This window comes from Dryas octopetala, chromosome 7 (genome assembly GCF_963921425.1).
Source record: "Dryas octopetala chromosome 7, drDryOcto1.1, whole genome shotgun sequence".
Classification (NCBI taxonomy): domain Eukaryota; kingdom Viridiplantae; phylum Streptophyta; class Magnoliopsida; order Rosales; family Rosaceae; genus Dryas; species Dryas octopetala.
Window position 1 is genome coordinate 476,364 of NC_141372.1, and position 20,847 is coordinate 497,210.

General features: G+C 40.9%; 5 protein-coding genes across 5 annotated transcripts; 2 read left to right on the forward strand and 3 right to left on the reverse strand.

The window, feature by feature from the left end:
• Positions 1-1,149: 1,149 nt before the first annotated feature.
• On the forward strand, positions 1,150-2,552 carry LOC147278047 (protein FD-like). The gene is made up of 3 exons (XM_086252425.1): positions 1,150-1,883; positions 2,010-2,091; positions 2,269-2,552. The coding sequence occupies exons 1-3, from the start codon at positions 1,309-1,311 to the stop codon at positions 2,341-2,343; spliced, it is 732 nt and encodes a 243-aa protein (XP_086108551.1). The 5' UTR covers positions 1,150-1,308; the 3' UTR covers positions 2,344-2,552.
• Positions 2,553-5,678: 3,126 nt separating this feature from the next.
• On the forward strand, positions 5,679-8,905 carry LOC147278048 (CO(2)-response secreted protease-like). The gene is made up of 8 exons (XM_086249809.1): positions 5,679-6,072; positions 6,207-6,318; positions 6,429-6,954; positions 7,041-7,099; positions 7,259-7,513; positions 7,590-7,704; positions 7,826-8,036; positions 8,131-8,905. Exons 1-8 carry the CDS (start codon positions 5,694-5,696, stop codon positions 8,688-8,690), a joined length of 2,217 nt encoding a protein of 738 aa, XP_086105935.1. The 5' UTR covers positions 5,679-5,693; the 3' UTR covers positions 8,691-8,905.
• A 138-nt stretch (positions 8,906-9,043) lies between these two features.
• Positions 9,044-10,354, reverse strand: LOC147278049 (SKP1-like protein 1B). Its single transcript, XM_086249810.1, has 2 exons — positions 9,845-10,354; positions 9,044-9,458 (listed from the first exon to the last, which is right to left on the reverse strand). Exons 1-2 carry the CDS (start codon positions 10,142-10,144, stop codon positions 9,285-9,287), a joined length of 474 nt encoding a protein of 157 aa, XP_086105936.1. The 5' UTR covers positions 10,145-10,354; the 3' UTR covers positions 9,044-9,284.
• Positions 10,355-10,689: 335 nt separating this feature from the next.
• LOC147278050 (GDSL esterase/lipase) lies at positions 10,690-13,245 on the reverse strand. The gene is made up of 3 exons (XM_086251818.1): positions 12,994-13,245; positions 12,098-12,571; positions 10,690-11,564 (listed from the first exon to the last, which is right to left on the reverse strand). The coding sequence occupies exons 1-3, from the start codon at positions 13,105-13,107 to the stop codon at positions 10,866-10,868; spliced, it is 1,287 nt and encodes a 428-aa protein (XP_086107944.1). The 5' UTR covers positions 13,108-13,245; the 3' UTR covers positions 10,690-10,865.
• Positions 13,246-13,952: 707 nt separating this feature from the next.
• Positions 13,953-15,508, reverse strand: LOC147278051 (GDSL esterase/lipase EXL3-like). Its single transcript, XM_086250102.1, has 5 exons — positions 15,238-15,508; positions 14,943-15,073; positions 14,580-14,813; positions 14,233-14,494; positions 13,953-14,146 (listed from the first exon to the last, which is right to left on the reverse strand). Exons 1-5 carry the CDS (start codon positions 15,506-15,508, stop codon positions 13,953-13,955), a joined length of 1,092 nt encoding a protein of 363 aa, XP_086106228.1.
• Between the last annotated feature and the right edge of the window lie 5,339 nt (positions 15,509-20,847).

Here is a 20,847-nt window from a genome sequence, read left to right on the forward strand (position 1 = left end):
TTCTCATCTGTAATGCTTTTAGCAACACGTACAAAGTACAAACAGTTTTGTAGTGGAGGCTGATTTTAATCATTTTATACCAAGTATAAGTGTATAACCCAAAATTATTAATTAAATTGGTGTTGGCGAGGCCTATCACTTAAATTCACAGTCTACAACACTCCACAGGCCGAGTACGTTTATGGACACGCATCCCAATTTTCTAGGTCTAGAGTCAAGACATCCAAGTACTTCAAGGCAGACCCTTCTTCGTCATCATTTTAATTCAAAAACTATATCATCCCATTCGTCGGCGATTCCCGTTCCCCTTCCCTATGTGCAGATAAGGTTTTCAAATAATATATATATATATATACCTTTTTTAATCTATATGGCTGTGGTTTATCATTTATGCGTGTGAGTGTGTCACTATGGCTTAGTTTAGGATTATTGTGAGAAAAAACAGTTAGTGAAGTATAGCAGCTGTGAAGTAAAGTCAGCTGTGAAGTAAAGCAGTTGAGTGTTTGGTAAACTATATTTTCAAAAGTATTGTGAGTACAAAAAGTAGTATGAAGGTGTTTGGTAAATTATAATGTAAAACTGCTGTGGCTATTTATAATTACTAAAATGAGGGTATTATGGGTAAAATAAAATTTTCATTATTGCTGTGATTCACTGCAGCTTTCAAAAGCACCTACAAACTTGCTTTCTATTTTTGTTGTGGGGAGTTGAGAATTGTGGGGTAAAACACTTTTTCATTTCTTTACCAAACACCAAAACTGCTGTAGGTGATTGAGAATTGTCATCCACAATAGCTTTTGGGTCTTCCACAATAATTCCAAACGGGGCCTATATCATTGTGCGGAAAATAACTTCTTTATCACATATTTATTTGTTTTTTTTATCACATAAGTTGAGAGTAATAAAAATAATAAATGTGTATATTGTTGAGAATAATGTGAAATAATGTCTCATATCATAAAATTAAAATTTAGTATAAGTGTTTATAAAGTCTTATCTTTCTACTTGTTGTCAATTAATTTTGTATTAAATGTTCAAATTCTATCATATATCAGTCTATTATGACTTAATTACACTTTAAACTAGGAACTAGGGTAAAATGTAAAAAAGCCATAAAAGGAAACTCCTCAGCAGCAGGTAGATCAATTTGGAAAAAACAGTAATCCGAGAAACAGGGTCTCTTGCTCACTTTCCAAATCCTCCTGCACATTTACATGTACATCTGATCGATCCCACACCTAGTCACCTTCCTCAGCTTCATCACTCATCCCGATCGACCACCCTTAGCCTAGTGCACAAATTAAGTCCATGGAAGATGCCTGGAAAGAGATAAGCCTAGCTTCTCTTTATGATCACCCCACCACCACTCACGGCGGCCCTGCTGCTTTTCGTGGCATCAATTGTCAAGATTTCTTGGCTACAACAACTTGTAACAGATTACTAGTCGATCTACCAGAGCCACCACAAACAAAAGGAGATCACACCACCACTCCTTTTCTAAATATTGCTCCTCTACCACCACCACCGCCACCTCCGCCACCTCCGCCCACTATTCTGAGCTTGAATTCTGGGACTCCATCTGATTTTCAACTCCTTGAAACCACTACTACTACAAGTGCTGCTGCTCCATTAATAGTGATGAAGCCAAAACCACAATTAGTGCAAACTAGAAATGATGCTGTAAGTGCTAGGCCTTCTCTCGTCTCTTTTTCGAACTACTCTTCCAGGAGCTCCGAGGCTTTGGATTCTTCTTCAGTCCTTCCTTGTTTCAATAAAAGGGATCTACCACCTCAAAATGCTGGTGCTGATGATAATTGCAGCAGTCGCCGGCATAAGCGGATGATGAAGAATAGAGAGTCAGCTTCTCGCTCCAGAGCCCGAAAGCAGGAACTTATCGATCTCTCTACCCTGTCCATCAATTTCATTAACTCATGATCACTGATCATCAATCTTTTTTTATCTATTTCTAGTTTGTTTGGTTCATGAATATTTTTGGAACTTAATTTTATGCAGGCTTATACAAATGAGTTGGAACTTGAACTTGCCCATTTACGGGAGGAGAATGCCAGGCTCAAAAGACAGCTAGCAAAGGTACTCAATTAAATTTAAATATGTTGTTATTAATTTGTTTCCTTATTTGGGGGTTCACTCACCTCCTCACACTCTGAGTCTCACAGTCTCACACCAACCAAGCAGCTAGCTAGCTATTAATTAAGTGGGTTAATGCATGCATGTATCATACTATCATGTATATATGTGTGATTGCAGTTCTACTTGGAAGGAGCCTCTGCTCAGCTTCCGAAAAGGCATAATCTGTACAGAACCTCAACAGCTCCATTTTGATGGGTAGCTATCGATTTAGCTATTAATTAATTTCTCGTGTAGTGCCTTGTGTTTTTGTTAATTCTTGTAGCCTTTTTTCTCGTACAATATTATTGCTTGGAGTGTGTAGGGAACAGATAAAATGGTGGAGCAAATGAAGATAATATTGGCAATATTGCTTGCCTATACATCTATAATAAGGATGAGCACTATTATATGGATGGGACATGTTTGGCTAACAATATATACATTATCCATCGTCTTTCCTATTTTCTAAACTTTATCGCTCACAGTCACACTTGTTATTATGCCTTCTTTCGTTCACTGCCTTAATTTCTTCTTTCACATTATTATATCTGTTGTGAGTCTTTTATGGCAATTCTTGGATTTTTCTCACTATATATGTTTGCCATGCCATGGTCGTTGCCAATTAATTAGTAATTCTCCATAAATGGGTGGGAACTGGGAGCACTTAATATTAAAGTTTATAGATATAGACCGATATATAGACCCGTCTTTTGTTGTTTTCATAGTGGACGCTTTCCTTTATGAAATTAAAATTCGCGCAACTTGCAAATAGCTAGCACAAAATGTATTTTATTACAAAATGTTCGCAGATTTACGTGTTTATAACTGAAATTAATGACATAGCTTATCTAGCCTAGTACATATATTACATTAAAGATAGTAGTGCTTTGATAAATTATAGTAAAGATAGTACATACATTTATCATACCACATAGTACAATATTTATTTAAGCTATCTTACTTGTCACGTGTAGTGAAATGACATGGTACAATATTGAATATTATTGATACGGAATACTGCTAGTATAATAATGCATAGAAAGCAACTTCTACTTTCTCTACTTCATTGACGGTTCACACCTCACTCATCTTAATTACTTAAGTAACACTTGTAGGAATGTGGAGTGTTGTCTTGTACTAGAAGATTATAACATTATACAGTGACTTATAACAAACTAGACCTCTTCACATATTGCAAATTAATTTTGAAATGGATGTTTAGATTTTTTTATGATATCAGTTAGATTGAGTGACCATACGTGTTTTACGTCACTTAATATGAGTATGAGAGCATCTCCAATAGACTCTAGCAAATTCACTTTTCAAATTGTGATTTGTTGACCCATGTGACAATTTAAAGAGTAAAATTTGTTACTTGAATTTTTTATTCTTCAAAAGACTCTTTTAATTTTAATTATTTGTATTTTTTTGGAATTAAATTATTCAAACAAAAGAAAAGAAAGTTTAATTTATTCAACTTAAAATTTATTATTATAGGAGAGAGAGAATGTAAAATTTATAGGAATTATAAAGAAAATTTAATGTCATTAATATTTGAAGGGAAGAGAGAGAGTCTTAGTTTTGAAGAGAGAGAAATTTAGTTTTAAGTTGAAAATTCATTTTAAAGAGTGTTTTGAAGTCTAAAATAATGTTCTCTCTTTTTAAAAAATAAAGAATTCTTCGTTTGAAATGTTTATTGTGTTATGAGTTATTCACATATTTAATTTAAATTAACATTATATATGTCGAAACGTGTAAAAATATGTAATTTTAATTTAAAAATGAATATCTAGATTCTTTCGATACCAATATAAATAGACGCGACTCCTTTTAATTTATATACTCTATGCTTATCGTTCTACTTAAAGGATGTTATTGTCGGGAATACTTTTACTTCAAGTGGGTGGTGGGTGGTACTGGTGGAGTGGTGGGTGTGGTCGTGTGGGTGAGAGAGAGAGAGAGAGAGAGACCTCAATGTCATGTGCAATTACTTACTTAATTGTTAATTAAGTTTTGAAACCTTCGAGGCAGCAACTAAAGTAAATAAGCAATGGGTAAGCAAAGCAAGCTTGCTATGAATGCATTGCGTGGACTGATTTCAATTTGATTTGTACACCAAAACCAAATGCTGGCTGACACCAAAGGCAAAGACCAAACAGTGAAGCACTCAAGGTTTGCTATTCATCGTACCAGGGCTTTGGACTCTAGTGAGTGCTTTTGGATTTGGGCCCACGCACCACTCGAATTAGTGGGCCCCCGGCCAGTTCATGTCAAAAAATGCACAGCACAAATCAGTCTAATATAATATGCCACGCTGGAGTTGAATAAATTTTTTTTTTCCCATTTTCTGCTTTTTCTCTTTTCCCTCAAATATCTTCTTTGGTTAGAAACTTAGAATTGGACGTTTTTGGAATGATTAGAAAATTGAAATGGGAAACAATACTCTATTAATCTATTTCATTTTTCCAGTTCAACGGGCCCGTCCATTTGAAATATCTGCACCTGTTATCCATCGTTCAAGGCTTCAAGTCTATTTCATTCCACAGTACATGGGTCCCCTATTGACTATTGTGGCTATTTTAGCAATTCGAGAAAAAATATATAAATAAATCTATGAAAAAAGACTTACCTATTTTAGCAATTTGCTAAAATGATGCCACATGAATACTTGTTTTCTTTGCTTCTTTGACACTCAAGTTTTTGTTTTACCTTTTAGCTGCTCGAACCAATCGGCCCCCACCCCCTTTTGTTTTTAAAGGAGGAAACACTTTGTCATGAGTACAGAGTGTTTAGTATATTACAATGCACAATTAACAATCAACAAATCTTCAGTTTTTTTTGGCCACTGACAAATCTTCAGTTTTTTTTGGTCAACCGACAAATCTTCAGTTTAGGGGAGAAAAATACCAAGGCCCAATGCAGGTTAAGGGCTATATATTAAAAGACCCAAAGCCCAGTTTGAGTAAAGCTTTAATATACATCGGAACAATTGGACTTGGAGTTGGGCGTTGGACAATACTCCACTAGATATTAATTCAACACAATGGTAGGTTGTTGATTTCTTTTGGTCCATGGCACTCAATCGCACTACTTTTCCAATATTTTTAGACAGTTTAATTAGATTAACCCGCTCACAAATCATAAATTAATTGAATCCGTTACGAACAGGCCATAAATTATGCTTATATCGGTGACAAGAGTCGAATGGCATGCACTCTAATTCTAAATTAGTTCATAGTTAAACAATTAATTCATTGATTCAATTGCAAGTTTGCAACACCCACCATGGACTAAGTGGACCAAGTGTCAATGATCAATTGGGAATATCAGCGCACTGCGCATTCGCACTATGTATGTATATAAAAGCAGTCGATCCATAAACGGATGGAATCAAAATCGTAGTTAGCAATACTGAAGAAAAGAGTGAGAGAGTGGTAAAAATGAAAGGCATATCGATTTACTCGTCATTCACTTTTGGTGTGTTAATCCTAGTGATGATCTCATTAATTCATGGAGCAGCTGATGATGATCTTCATCAGACGGACGGCGTTTATATTGTGTACATGGGATCATCCGCAGCAGCTTGTAATTCAATTGCAGGTGGTTCCTTAAGGCATGACCATGCTCAGCTTCTCACCTCTCTCAGGAAACCAAATGCAGTGCTGCATACTTATACACATGGTTTCTCAGGATTCGCGGCACGTCTCTCAGAAGACGAGGCCATCTCCATTGCTGAAAAACCTGGAGTTGTATCTGTTTTCCTTGATCCCCTCTTCAAACTCCACACTACTCATTCCTGGGATTTCCTCAACTACTATCAAACTACTGCTAATTTACAAATCGGTTCAGCTATTAACTATCTTCCTCCTCCAACCTCCACCTCCGATCACCCGGAGTATAATGGATCACCTGTCGACACCATTATCGGTATTTTAGACACAGGTACAAACGTAGCGAAATCAGGACTGGCTATTCTCTTCACTCTATCTGCTACCTACTTCAAAATATTAATTAACTAATTAAGATCGATTAACAAGTAGCCTGATTGAATAATTAATAAATTAATTAAAATTTAGGTATTTGGCCGGAGTCAGAGAGTTTCAATGACAAAGATATGGGTCCCATTCCCTCCCGGTGGAAGGGGACTTGCATGGAAGGCCATGATTTTACTTCATCCAACTGTAATAGGTAAATAAATGAATGCACGTACTAAAACCACGAATCACGTATACTGAGATCGAATTAAGAAATAGAAATCGATTTCATGTTAATTTGAGTTGTAAAATCTCTTTGATCAGAAAGTTGATAGGAGCAAGATTTTACAATGACGAGTCTGTTGCAAAGAAGAAAGAGGAGGAGAATTCAGCAAGGGATTGGATGGGGCACGGCACCCACGTGGCAGGCACAGCTGCAGGGAGCATTGTACCCGGTGCATCTTTCTATGGCTTAGCCGCAGGGACGGCCAAGGGAGGCTCCCCTGGTTCGAGGATCGCCATGTATAAGGTGTGCTCATCATCTGGCGGTTGTCTTGGCTCCACCATTTTACGGGCGTTTGATGATGCCATCAGAGATCACGTCGATATCTTATCGCTGTCGCTTGGCTCACCGGCTAACCAGAATCCGGATTTGAGCCACGACCCCATCGCCATCGGAGCGTTCCATGCGGTGGAGCAAGGGATTACCGTGGTCTGCTCCGCAGGGAATGATGGGCCCTCCCCTGCTACGGTTGCCAATGTTGCACCTTGGATTTTGACCGTTGCTGCCTCCACCATTGACAGGAACTTTGAGTCTCATGTGGTATTGGGGGGAAACAAAGTAATCAAGGTATGATAATCCTACGAGATTGATCATTCAAATCTCTACTTCCAAATAATTGATTGTGAAAATATTATATGTATCATCTGCTGCAGGGAATAGGCATAAACTTTTCTACTCTGGAAAAATCTCCTGTGCACCCAGTGATATATACGTACGTACGTGTATTGCGAATTTCACCCTCCATATATGGAAAACTAAATTGTAATTATTATTATTATTATCTAAATGAATCAATGATCCATCAATCCAAGTTAATTTCCACCTACATATATAAGTATATATAACTTGTTCTACATACACGAATGTTCAGAAAGTGCGACCGAAAATCATTGGAAGGACAAATGATCAAGGGGAAGATTGTTATGTGCGACACGTCCAACAATGATCCTCATTGGACGGATAAGATGGAGGCAGTGAAGAGTGTTGGCGGAATAGGCATCATTTTTGTTAACGACGATTCTGCAGTAGTGAGCCCTGTGGCGATCACGTATGGACCATTCCTCCCCGCAACCGCCATCGGATTGAACGATGCTCAACATATCATCTCTTATATCAACTCAACCAGGTAAGAAGGGTAGGCTTGAATGTTATAGCTAGCTGAGGTCACAATTGGAATTAATTGATTAATTTTATTTGTGAAGAAACCCAGTTGCAACAATCTTACCAACAGTGACAGTCACAAAGTATAAACCAGCTCCCGCTGTGGCATATTTTTCATCCAGAGGACCTTCATATGCAACAAACAACATTCTCAAGGCAAGCAAGCAAAGGGGCAAAGCTGAAAGCAGGCTCATCAATTCAAATCTGATTCATTTCCAACAGAATAAATCACAAATCTCTAATTAATTTGATCACCTGTTTAATCAATATATTGCAGCCTGATATTGCAGCACCTGGTGTAGACATTGTTGCAGCATGGAAAGGCAATGATACCGCAGATGCTCCAGAAGGAAAAGGGCCCCTGCTGTTCAATGTGCTCTCAGGGACTTCCATGGCATGCCCACATGTTTCTGCAATAGCCGCCACCATCAAATCTCAATACCCTACATGGACCCCCTCTGCCATCAGATCAGCAATCATGACAACAGGTCCATATATAATGACTCAAAATGCTTCGTTACTTACTACCATCACCTCACCCCAAACCCTAACTCTGCTGAATTTGAATGAATCCTTTTGCAGCAACTCAAACCAACAATTTGGGATCCCCAATTACTACAGATTCAGGTTCTATAGCCACACCATACGATTATGGTGCAGGGGAAGTAATGATAACTGGACTCTTACAGCCAGGGCTGGTTTATGAAACAGACACCATCGACTACTTGAACTACCTCTGCTACTTTGGGTATAATACATCCCAAATTAAAACCATCGCAAAAACTATTCCCGACGGTTTTGGTTGCCCAAAGGACTCCAATGCTGACGACACATCCCACATCAACTACCCATCAATAGCAATTTCCAAACTTAATGGAAAACAGAGCAAGAATGTAACCAGGAAGGTTACAAATGTTGCAGGAGATGGAGAAATAGTTTTCACTGCTATTGTGGATGCGCCTAGTGGCCTAAGCATCAAAGTGATTCCTGATAAACTGCAATTTTCCAAGAACAACCAGAAGTTGAGTTACCAAGTGGTTTTCTCTTTAACCACATCTTCTCCCAAGGAAGACAAGTTTGGGTCTGTTACCTGGACCAATGAGAAATTTAAAGTCCGAAGTCCATTTGTTGTAAGCATTTGAAAACTGGTGGCAGGTATTTCAGTAAGTTAAAACTACCGTGGCTATATTGCCTCTAAATGTAGGGTAGAGTTGTATCTAAGAATTAGAAATCAAACCCATACTACTACATACAAGATTAGACTATCGGAAGTACATAGCAATATATAACAAGAATAATTTTGATTAACAAGAATAAATGAAACATTGGTAATGTCATGCAGGACTGCAAATGGTATTGCACGCTGACTTCCATAGTAGCCAACCTAACTAAGATGCAATAATTTAGAGGTGAAATCTATAAGCCCAGAGCAAATTGAATATTCCCTTCTGCCTAACGGGTGCAAGCAACTTCAAATAACAACAAGAACCACAGATTAAGCACCACATCTACCATATTGACATAATAAAAGAGAAGTGGATAACATCACAGTTTGTAAATTTAGAAGGGATGGGAGTAAGGTGAAAGAAAATAATTGCCGTCTACAGAGAAGTAATATCCAAAGAGAAGTAGTTCACTAAGAAATGTTTCAGATAACATATAGAAACAGCATTCGACAACCGCAGCTCAAAAAGAGCAACAAACCACAAAAACTGGTTTCTTCATCTTTCGGTCCTTCACTCAAAAGCCCATTGGTTCTCCCTGCGAACCTCCTCCTCTTCCTCTGGCGTAAAGTCATTCTTGATGTTGAATGTCTTGCGAATCTCCTCGGGTGTTTTGCCCTTGATCATGTCCGCCACTGTTTGGCAAGTCAAGTCCAGCAAGCTCTTGATATTCAAATAGTTTGCAGCCTAGAAACAAAGAACTCGAACATACGTTTTACTCCCTATTAGTTGTTGGGAAAAGAAATACAGCATAATACAGCCATTTTCACACGAACGAGCTCTGCTTTTATAAAATTCTCAGTATATCTATAATCAAACCTTTCAAAACATAAGAAACTTTGTAATCCAGTGGTCATCAAGTGACTAGTAAACATATGAACTAATTGACAAAGAAAGTTTGCAAACAATTAGACAAACTAATTCATGAATCGAATAAATCCCTAAATAGACAAACGTCATCAATCGCAAGTTCCAATTTTTCATCAGATTATTAGAAAACCGAAGGCAATTAAATTGTTAACAGAAGTAAAAGCAGAAAAGAGTGAATAGTGAATAGGAAAAATGATACGGACCAGGATGAGATCGAAGAGGGTGGCCTGGTCGACCTTGACGAAGTCGGCGTCCCAGAGCTTGAGCTCGTCGTCGGCGGAGGAGGAGCGGTCGTCGGTCTTAGGAGTCTCGACGTGCTTCTTGCAGTACTCGATAACCTTGGCCAAGATCTTGCTGGTGACGTTGGGCAGTGGGATCCCATTGTCTGCACAATCGTCCTCGATCATGTGCTTGATGGTCTGTGACTCCAACGCCACCGCCTCGTCCACCTCGAACGTCTCGCCGTCGGAGCTTTTCAGTGTTATCTTCCTCCCGGACGACATCGTTCCGATTGCGCTCTGTCTTACCCTAGAAACCGAATCCGACTGAGCCAGAAAAAGAGAGAGAAACGATATTGGGATTGGAGAAACAGAGGTACCCCAAAGACTAGCCTTTTATTTTCTGAGTCGAAAAATATTAAAAAAGAAATTGGACATTTTAATCTTATCTTTTACGTGACTCAGCCAAACAGTACAATCGTAAGGTTCAACACTTCAACCTTGTGAATATACACCGGATCTATCTATTACTTATGACTTTATGAGAAAGAGATCAATCATTATGCCACAACTTTCCTTCTTTTCAAGTTAATTGATACCTCATGAATGGTCCCTCTGTTTTATCTATAGAAACATGAATTGTTTTTTTTGGTAATAATTAATAATCAATTGTTATTGAAACTAAAATACGAGCAAAACCAACCACATATAATTAGGTGGCAGACTTAAGGGTTATAGTTCATCATGCGGTATTCTAACTATAAATTTAGACATCTTGAATCGCGAGTTATGCAAAGCATCGAAACTTTTGAAGCAAGTAAAATATCTTTAAATCGCCAATTTGAGGTGGCAAAGAAAAGTTAGATACACTGGGATCAATTAGGTCAAGTGACCAGAAGAAGAAATGATAAAGATAAAAATCAAGACTAAGAAAACTACAAATTGATCATAGGAGGAATGAGTATTATGGAGTCTGAGCCTAACAGAACCGTCGTCGTTTTGGCGATCAGAGGGACCAGTTAGACCGAAGCATAAGGGCAGTCATTCTGGCATTCCCATCCATTATATGTGCAATCCCTGGCTTTACACTGAATTTCTTACCTAAGTTCAATTTCATGTAGGATTCAATCTGGAAATGGTCCCACCTTCTGGGACCTCCACGTTTTCCACTTAAACTTATTCCCCATCCAACTGCATCTTCAGAATCATCAGACACAGTCACAGCCCATTCTAAATGACTGGGATTTGATTGCTTCATCTCAATCCAACCCCCAATCTTTGTTGTCTCATCAACTTCTGATTCCAACATCAGAGCAATGGATCCGGTTGACACATTTTCCTGTGAGTTTGTTCTCAAGGGTGGAGCAGATGCTTCAACAATTATCTCAGAAGATCCATCATGTCTCAAATTGCCTAATGGAATGGTAAGAGCTCCATGATCGACATGTTCACCAGAGAATTGGTGCATTTGGTGAAGACCCAGAAGTGAGAGCTTTGTTCTTGCAGGAAGTTGGCAGACGACTTGCCCAAAAGTGCTCAAGCACCGCCCAACGCTACCAGAACCCTCTTGCATTTCCAGTCCAGAAACAAACTGAGCCAATGAACCAACAACATTTGATTTTTTTACCATTAACCCAATTGCACAGCCATTATGCTGATTTAGAAGAGGCGGTCCGTATGATGAAAGATCAGTTAGGCCCTTTCCCTGCCAGGAAAAAAAAAAATTCTGATTTGCTAAAACCCACCAGGAAACTAAATGCCAATTCCAGTAAAATTTCAATGAGAAAACACACAAGGCCAAAATGCATTGTTGCACGCAAGCATTATCATACTTGGTACTAAAGAAAACAAAGTTTGCCACAATAAAGTGTGCAGCATCCATAATGATATGGTTGATATTAGTCAATCAAAAAACTAAAAAACAACATGATTGCCACAACAGAAAGAACACTCTTTCACAGTGATATGCTAACTCAAACAAATGCCAAACTAAACTCAATGAACTGTTTATTTTATCCACCAGAACATTCTACTTTTCAATATCAATTGGGTCCACACGCTGTGAAAGCAAAATGCATATTTTTACAGCCTTAAGTGCCCCCAAAGTTATTTAAACCTAATCGTTATGCCAAACACCACTCCAACTTCCATGAATGCATACATGTCTTACCAAAATTAAAAGAAAAACGAATACAGGAAAGCAATCTAGGCAAGCATTGACATTAATGCGAGTAATACCTGGTGGGAAGGATTTGTAAGAACCGCAACATCCCTGCAGTGAGCTCCAACTGGGATTGCAATTGCAGATAACCAGTTGCTAACGTTTGCCATATAGAACACTTTTGCTAGAGAAAGTGGGCATTCTGAGAGATCAGAAAGATTATGTTTGTGCTTTTGACTAGCCAAAAACTCCGCCACAAGTGTATCATTCTGCCGAACAGTTGTTTCAAAAGTGAACCTTGAATCAATCCCAGTTCTGATTCCTGCTCGACTAAGAGCATCAGAGTTGTGGTGAACGTCATCATCATTATGGATGAATAATAAAGCACCCAAGAGATCAACCTCTCCCCCTACAAGGGTGCTGCCTTCTTGGAACAGACTCCCTTTGGAAGTTCCATACAAGGAAACTATTCTCTCAACCTTGTCTTGTCTATCCCTGAGTTTCATCAAATCTGAAAATGCTTCTCGTTGCAACCGCTTCAATATTTCAATCTGAAAATTTCATATTGTATAAGAATTTTAACTTGAAAAGCCTCATCAAATTGCTTATTGCTACTTTAATTATCAAACGAGACACAAACCCTTGTCCAAATCCCAAACTGAAGGTGATTCATCTAAGCTGATCAAGTACCCACAATTTCTCACTCATGGGTGAAACTACTGACAGCTTAGGTTGGTAAATGGTAATCAATTAAATCTGATTAAACGAAAGATACCCAGTAAACATTGTGTAGTCTATACAAATCAAGCATCTCTTTTTTGCATTCACCTTTAAAGCTTAGGTTGGTAATTAAACTTTTTTTTTCTTCTTCTTTTGAAGCAAAAATAGGGCAAAATCAAGAGGAATTAAGAAAGGTGAAAACATTTATATAATCACAGAAAGCTAATAAAAGAAGAAAGCAATATGGAAATACCGGATGTCGGCGAGCTGAAGATTGAGGACGCCCATGAATAAAGCCGTCAACCAGGTCTTGGGTCGATTTGGCCAAACCTCTAAATTTGTTGACTACAAAAGTTATGGGTTCCATCTCAGAACCCTATCAACAGCCACTGAGCCAGAGAAGGAGGGACCAAGATTATAACTGGGACTTGGGAGTGATTGTGAGGATGGATTTATATGAACAAATTAACAATTGAGTTTCAGGTGCTTCGAGTTGGATTTCAAACTCCAGACTACACTCGAGAGCGGCAAGCCGGCAAACATTGGTTATGCACTTATGCCACATGCCCCGAACATTCCAACAAGCCCAGCCCAATCTGTATATAGGGCCTGGGCTTAGGCTATGTTGGTATACACTTTGGTATTTATGCTTCTTACCCCAAAATTCACTGAATTCCACCAAAATTATAGATTTTTTAAAGAGTACCCCAAGGTCACCCATTCCTCCACAATTGTAATTTCGGTAATGCCAGCGCATGATCGGAATCGTTCACTTGTTAAATAACCAATGAAAAATCATGCATCGGCATTGCCGAAATCAAAATTTGGAGAAATTAGGTGACGTTGGAATACCCGGCCCCTTGGGAGTGACCCAAATATTGTCATTTTTTAAAGACCACCAACTTTCGTAAGATTTTTGAAAATCTTAATTAAATGTCACTAGATTTTATAAGATTCTTCTAAAATCTCAATTGAATACACTTAAACTTCTAAACATGGATCATTTATTTTTGGCCGGGCATTCGTCTCTCATCATCTTGCAATGCAGCTTTAATTAAAGTTGAAACAAACATTGCTGCATGTATTAATAAATTGAAATATAATTTTGGATAACTTAGACAGTTACAAGAATTATAAATACAGTTGAGTGAATCAATTATTTGTGAATTGAATGAACAAGAATACCATGAGAGGTAGCGCTAGCTAGCTGCTTCAGAAGAAGGAGTTAATGTTGTTTTGGAGCACCTGATGAACCATGATTCTGTATGCTCTTTCAGTGGGATGATAACTGTCCCAAAATACATAACTTGACGCATTTAGACATGTGCAAGGAGAGCATCGATTACAAAGAAACACAACCTCTATCATGCCTGTACCACAGCACCCTCTATTTGCTACTTCAAATCCTGCATTCGTTGCATTTATATACATATGAAAATCGATCAGATATTTTATTGGCTACATATAAATAAATAAATAGTTAAATAATTACCATATTTTTGTTTGTAATTTAGGACGATATCTAGGAAAGGGGTGTAGGCATCCATGTAGACCACTCGAGCATGGGACAGTTGATTGTTGAGGGAATCCACCTCCGCTGATAACTTGGAATTGAAGAGCTCTACTACTTTATTGTATATCTCTGCACACTCTCTTTCTGGACCTCCTCCTCCTAAAGTTATCTGGGATGGCACACATCCAACTGGTGGCACACTCACAATGCCTATCCTCCGTGTCCCCAATGTATATAATTTCTTTAATTAATCAAAACAAATAGAATCAGTTGTAATTAATTAAGTTAATAAGTAATGATCGAATTCCACGTACTGAATTAATTACCTGCACAAAGTCTGATGCCTCGGTGACCATGAGATCGGTGTATTGATCAATTGTATATTGCCAGAAACGTGCAGGTGTATGAAAGTAGGTATTCGCAATGTCGTCACTGCCAGTGGACACCATGAATATGCTGTTGCTTATAATGCTGCTTGCTCTCTCTTCTCCAACATACTTTTTCAGCTTCTCTGTGTATTCTTTGAACAGTTCTATTTGACCCAATAAGGGAATAGCCAACTGATTGATCCATCATTTTAATTGTATTAGTACTATACTAATTACAATGCTTAAGAATGAATTAATCATGAATTAATTACAATGCTAGTAATCAATTAATTTGGACTTGTATGTATGTATTGTACGTACCACCAGCTTAGATGTCAATGGATCAAATCCTGAGCCGCCTGAAGCAAAGTTTACACCAGTAGGCAAGTCCTTGGCTTGCAGATTTGGATCAAGATACGCCGGCAAACATTCTTTGATTCCCAGTTCCTCCACTAAAAAACAATCACAAAAAATGTTTAAAGATGGATTTTTTTGAATTGACATATATGCATGTCTGTATATCCAAATTTAATTGGATACATATATAGATCGAAGTCCAGGAAAATAGGATCATCATTTGCATTATATAATTATCAGTAGATCGATATATATATACCAACGAGGTCTGAAGGAACCTTGCCATTGCTAAACCTTCCAGTAGGTATTCCTCCCATAAAATCCTTGCCATAAGGGGCGAAATTGCTTTTAACAACCGTTTTAAGGTTGTTATTGTTGCCTGTATCAACTGTCGAATCTCCAAACATAAACACAGCTGGAATTGTTACATTCTTTGGTAGCTTTACAATACCTTGCAGGGCAGTAGAGAATATCACATAATATTGTACTACCAGACAAACAATTAGCAAAAACAAAAATTTGGTCGTCATTGCAAATCGATGACTTTCAGATATCGATCTCCTTCATCATATATGACTGGACATCGGAGATGCTTATGCATGAAATTAAGAAATAAAAGATGGAAGAAAACGTACTCGTCATATATGCAATGTGTCAGTTGTGTGACTTTGACATTGATCAATTTCGTACACGGAACTTTTAATTCATCTCACATGCAATACGTGTGCTTAAATATTTCTGGTCATATTATAGTTTCATGTAGCAGAAAATGGCTATGTTTCATAACAGTCTAAAAATGCAGCAAAGAGATCACCTCTTTTTTCTTGATAATTGAAATCTTATATATGAATATCAATTGACGAGAGAGAGAGAGAGAGAGAGAGAGAGAGAGAGAGAGAGAGGGGTGTGGTAAGCTCTATAAAGTAAACTATACTATTGGATCATCAGGAACCCCAAGCATATATAATCCTCAATATGAACAACTTTCTCTGTGTGGATCTGCTTTCTGCAACACAAACCAATTAGGAACAATATATATACTCTGGTTTCTGCTTTCTTTCTCTGTCTTTTTTATTTTTTGTTTTGGTGAAGTGGGCCAAGGCCCAAACAGATAACAACTAACTATTTAAATGCCCAAACAGCACAAACTAATTAGGAACAACTCTGGGCTTCTCAAAGCCCAATCTGCCTCGTAAAGACATAAAGGCTAACAACTCAGTTGTGTGACTTTGACATTGATCAATTGCGTAGACGGATGTGCTCAAATGTTTCTGTCCGGTCATATTATGATTTGGTTTTTGCAGAAAACGGCTATGTTTCCATAACAATGAAAATGCACGATCGAGATCACTTTTTTCTTATTTCCATAACAATAAAAGAAAGCACCAACTAGATTACCTTTTTCTATGCAATACATATATATTCTGACCAAACACATAGAAGATTACTGTTCGTATGATTAATCGTCTGGGCATAACGACAAGTCACACAAGGCTTAACATCATGTTGTTTGGGCCTAAGCCCTTCCTAGGCTCCTAGCCCCTGACCTACCAGGCTCCTCCTAGGCCCCGACTCGTGTCAACTCACTCGGATCCTTGAGACCGGTGACACGTAGCGCTCCTACAGTGCAAGTCATCACAAGGGACACGTGTCATCACCGGATTGGTTGACACTCTTACAAACGTACTATAAAAAGGTACCTTCTTGTCACAAAAAGGACAACGGAAATCATTATTATACTATTCACTCACTCTGTTCTCAGATCTCTCTGAACACTGACTTGAGCGTCGGAGGAGCTTTGGCCGGCACCACACCGGTGCCCTTCCCGCTCACTTTTGTGTACTTGCGCAGGGTGCTTTGGATATCATTCTCTCTCATTACTCACCAGTCGGACCCAGCTACTCGTTCCTGCCCCACTTCGACGTGTCATCCACTCAGTGGTGGGTCAACGGGCCTACGTGGTTCGACTCGACGTTGACTGCTTTACCATTTTTGAGCATCAACAGTTTGGCGCCGTCTGTGGGAAAGTAGCAACTTTTCCCCATTTGATTCTCTACCCTCAGTTGAGGTGCAAGGACTTTCCAACCTTCCGACCCCTGCAATGTCTGAAGGAGGTCCTATTCTCGATCAAGTCGACAACACCCCGGTGGGCGACAAGCGAGGCAAGAAGACTGCCGAATCTGATCAGGAGGCGTACATCCAGCGATTGGAGGCTCAGCTCCAACGAACCCAGGAACAGCTCGACCTCCAAAAAGATGCAACACAGCTGTATGAGCGACTCATCCGCGATAGGGAAGAACACACCACTCTCCGGAGTGGTGAGAGGAGGAACCCCCATGACAGAGACGAACACACCATTCTCCGGAGTGGTGAGAGGAGGGACCCCCCCCCCGAAGAGACCAAAATGTTCCGCGTCAATTGGATGCAGGGCAAGGTAGCCATCCACCCCCAGGTTTCCAAAAGAGACTTGTCCACCCGGTCAGCCGGGCTCGATCTGGCGAGCATCCTACCCGCTCTGAAGAGTTCCACATTTATCGGGACTGTCGTCATCTGCTCGACGACAACTGCTCTCGGCGAGAAGAGCAGCGGACGAACCGGGGTGAATCCAACCCACGTTCCCAAAACTTGGAGGAAGAGCAGGCTCCTCGTCCCAAGCGACGAAGGGGAGAAGAGCAGGTTTTCTCGGCTGGGCGCCGCGCAGAAGATGACACTTTCACAAGTGAGCAAGTCACTGACTCCGGTAACAGCGGATCCCTTCCACCAGACCAACTCCAACAACTCCTCATGGACATCAGCGAACGCCTGAGGAGAGTGGAGGGGGGAAGTCGTGGTGGGCACCCATCTTTGGAAATAAGGGAGCTACCTGGACCTTTCACAGCTCGCATCCTGTCTACTCCCCCGGTTGGCGACGTCCGACCTCCCAAAATAACTCCGTACACAGGGAAGGAAGACCCATATGACCACCTCATGAGTTTCAGGTCAGCCCTGGAGTCCAAAGGTGCTGATGACGTTACCAAGTGTCGAATCTTCCCTTCTACCCTCTCTGGCAGTGCAAGGGACTGGTTCTACCAACTTCCTCCAGGCTCAGTTGATTGTTTCAGCGAGCTCCGAGAGCTCTTCCTGGGCCAGTATATCATCCAAACCGATAGAATTTACACCACGGATGACCTGACGCGGGTCCGCCAGGGCAGTAGGGAATCCCTTCGGGAATACATCACTCGATTTCAGCTAGAACGATTTCGGTGTCGCGATTGTGATGAGAAGGTAGCCTTCGCTGCTTTCAAGGGTGGTCTCCTAGAGGGGGACTTCCTGTTTGAAATCAACCGCCGCAATCCGCACACCTACAAGGAACTCATGCACGAGGCCATTGCCTATGCCACGGCTGAATTCAAAACATATGAGAAGAAGCCGCCTACCATGGATCGCCCAAGTACCGACCAGGCCATCATAGTGCCACCCCAGCCCAAGCCCTACTCGGGTAACCAGCATGGGGGGTCCGGGAAAAAGTTCAATAAGTTCACCAAGAAACAATTTGGTGATGGTAGAGGTGGAGGACAACGAAGGGAAGAAACCTATCAGACATCCTATGCCTCCAGGTTCAAAGTCTATACAATTCTCACTGTCACTTATACAGAGTTGTATCCCCAGATCAAGGACATACTTCCTAAGCTCCCACCCCGCCCACCACAAACACGATACCGGGCTAACAAGAATTTCTTTTGCCTTTACCATGACGACCATGGCCATGACACCGAAGCATGCAGAGCTTTTAAGGAGGCAATAGAAACTTTGATACAGGCAGGAAAGTTGGATGGTTTTATAGACAAGGAGGCCACCGAGAAGGCCAAGACCGACGGACAACGCCGGGGGCGGGTCAATACCATCTGTGGGGGCCCGACCCTCGCTGGCAACTCCAACAGAGCTAGGAAGGAATACGCCCGAAGTGCTCAACCATGCTCCGGCGTTATGGCTGTAGACTTCCACCGTGGCAAAAAGATTCCTAAGCTCGGGTGGTCGCCCATTTCCTTTGCTGAGGAAGAGGAACGTGATTTGATCTTCCCACACGATGACCCTTTGGTCATTGAGGCCACCATAGCTAATTTTGATGTGGCTCGGATCCTTATCGATTGTGGTAGCTCCGTCAACATCCTCTTCGCCCCAGCCTTCACCGCTCTTGGAATCGACCAGGAGAGACTTGACCGGTCGGTCGCTCCTTTACTCAGCTTTTCGGGTGACATGGTCACCCCTCTTGGTGGGATCTACCTTCCCCTCACCCTCGGGAGGTATCCTTCGTCCGCTACCACAATTACTCAGTTTTTGGTGGTCGACTGCCCCACAGCTTACAACGTCATCCTAGGACGACCGGCCCTTAACCAATTGAGGGTTATGATCTCCACTCACTTGCTTTTGATCAAGTTCCCGACCCCATGTGGAACGGGGGTAGTCAAAGGCAATCAAGTATCAGCCAGGTCCTGCTATGTGACTTCAGTCAAGAGGAAAAAAGAGGTCAAGCCCTCTATGGCTGTTTGTGTCTCCAACACCTGCCCTACCCCAGACGCCCTACAAAATCATTGAGGTCGTCCGTCCAGGCACATACAGGCTCCGCGCCACAACCGACAAGGAACTCGGCCACCCTTGGCGCGCCGAGCACCTCCGCTACTTTTACAAGTAGACACATGTTGTACCCCCCAGGGACTTTTTTCAATTTCATCTATGTTATCGCTTTCATAAATGAGAGTCCTACCACGGACACATTTTTCTTCATTTTCATTCAAAGTGTTAATTGTTTGTATGGACCCCCGGGCCATCAGACATCCAACCCTACCCATATCCGTACCATGCATTCAAGGGAAGCTAAGTACCATGCATTCAAGGCGCGGGTATGGAGAATGCATTCAAGGGAACCTAAGTACCATGCATTCAAAGGAAAATAAATATCATGCATTCAAGGGAAACTAAGTACCATGCATTCGAGAAAATCCCACAATACCATGTATTAAAGGGAAGGGCATCCTACCCCATAAACGGGTTGGACACCCTCCAAATCATCCAAATATCATAAAGTACAAACTTAATAATCAAAAGAGTTTGTAATTTGGTACGGGCTACATCCGACCCGCCATATAACTCAAACAAAAATAGGGCGATGGTCCGCCCACCCCTGCCCCCGGGCCATGTTTCCTTCAAACATTTATTTGGGATCCTCTCCCATGTCATGCTCCCCACCTGTGGCTGCTCCATCCTCGGGCTCTACCCCCTGGGTATCTCCCTCTGGGACGTTGGCATGCCCATCATTACTGCCAGCCCCTAGCAGACCACCTGCTTGGCTTGGCTCAGCTCCTCCCCGCACTACTCCAACTCTTGCCTAGCCTGGTCCGCCTCCTGGCCTGTAGTAGCTCGGCATGCAATGCATTGTTCTGCCCGACCACTTGCCCACCCCCATGTTTCCAACCCCATCCGGGATCGGGGCATATTTGGCCTCATCGGCGTCCCATCACTTGTGGACGCCCAATCAGACTCCATAGAACTGTTATCATCTGAGGAAGCCATGGAATGTCCGACTTCAGTACACCTGCCCATCCAAGACAAACCACAAATCAAGATGGGAAGTGCTCGGCCCACCAAGACAACACCATGGACATTTCAGATCAATACCGGTTTCCCACCCCCCGTATGTGCTCGGATACCCCCAATTTGACAACATTCACCCTATCACCCTTTCACATGCTCAGCCACCAACCATTTATCAAAGCCAATATTCACAATATCAATTCAAAGGGAAGAGCAATGACAACCCAATCCTTACCAGTATTTCGCGGCTTCAACAGCTCAGACGGGTTCCGACCCACTAATCTTGTTTCCTATGTAC

Excerpts from the sequence above, each read along its gene's own strand:
- LOC147278047 (XM_086252425.1), top strand. The coding sequence starts at position 1,309 with ATGGAAGATGCCTGGAAAGAGATAAGCCTAGCTTCTCTTTATGATCAC. Across the intron at positions 1,884-2,009 it reads TCTCGCTCCAGAGCCCGAAA|GCAGGCTTATACAAATGAGT; the intron begins GCAGGAACTTAT and ends ACTTAATTTTAT. Across the intron at positions 2,092-2,268 it reads TCAAAAGACAGCTAGCAAAG|TTCTACTTGGAAGGAGCCTC; the intron begins GTACTCAATTAA and ends GTGTGATTGCAG.
- LOC147278048 (XM_086249809.1), top strand. The coding sequence starts at position 5,694 with ATGGGATCATCCGCAGCAGCTTGTAATTCAATTGCAGGTGGTTCCTTA. Across the intron at positions 6,319-6,428 it reads ACTTCATCCAACTGTAATAG|AAAGTTGATAGGAGCAAGAT; the intron begins GTAAATAAATGA and ends CTCTTTGATCAG. Across the intron at positions 7,514-7,589 it reads TCTTATATCAACTCAACCAG|AAACCCAGTTGCAACAATCT; the intron begins GTAAGAAGGGTA and ends TTATTTGTGAAG.
- LOC147278049 (XM_086249810.1), bottom strand. The coding sequence starts at position 10,144 with ATGTCGTCCGGGAGGAAGATAACACTGAAAAGCTCCGACGGCGAGACG. Across the intron at positions 9,459-9,844 it reads CCCTCTTCGATCTCATCCTG|GCTGCAAACTATTTGAATAT; the intron begins GTCCGTATCATT and ends CTTTGTTTCTAG.
- LOC147278050 (XM_086251818.1), bottom strand. The coding sequence starts at position 13,107 with ATGGAACCCATAACTTTTGTAGTCAACAAATTTAGAGGTTTGGCCAAA. Across the intron at positions 12,572-12,993 it reads CTTCAGCTCGCCGACATCCG|ATTGAAATATTGAAGCGGTT; the intron begins GTATTTCCATAT and ends TGAAATTTTCAG. Across the intron at positions 11,565-12,097 it reads TTACAAATCCTTCCCACCAG|GGAAAGGGCCTAACTGATCT; the intron begins GTATTACTCGCA and ends TTTTCCTGGCAG.
- LOC147278051 (XM_086250102.1), bottom strand. The coding sequence starts at position 15,508 with ATGACGACCAAATTTTTGTTTTTGCTAATTGTTTGTCTGGTAGTACAA. Across the intron at positions 15,074-15,237 it reads GGTTCCTTCAGACCTCGTTG|TGGAGGAACTGGGAATCAAA; the intron begins GTATATATATAT and ends ATTGTTTTTTAG. Across the intron at positions 14,495-14,579 it reads AGGCATCAGACTTTGTGCAG|AAATTATATACATTGGGGAC; the intron begins GTAATTAATTCA and ends GATTAATTAAAG.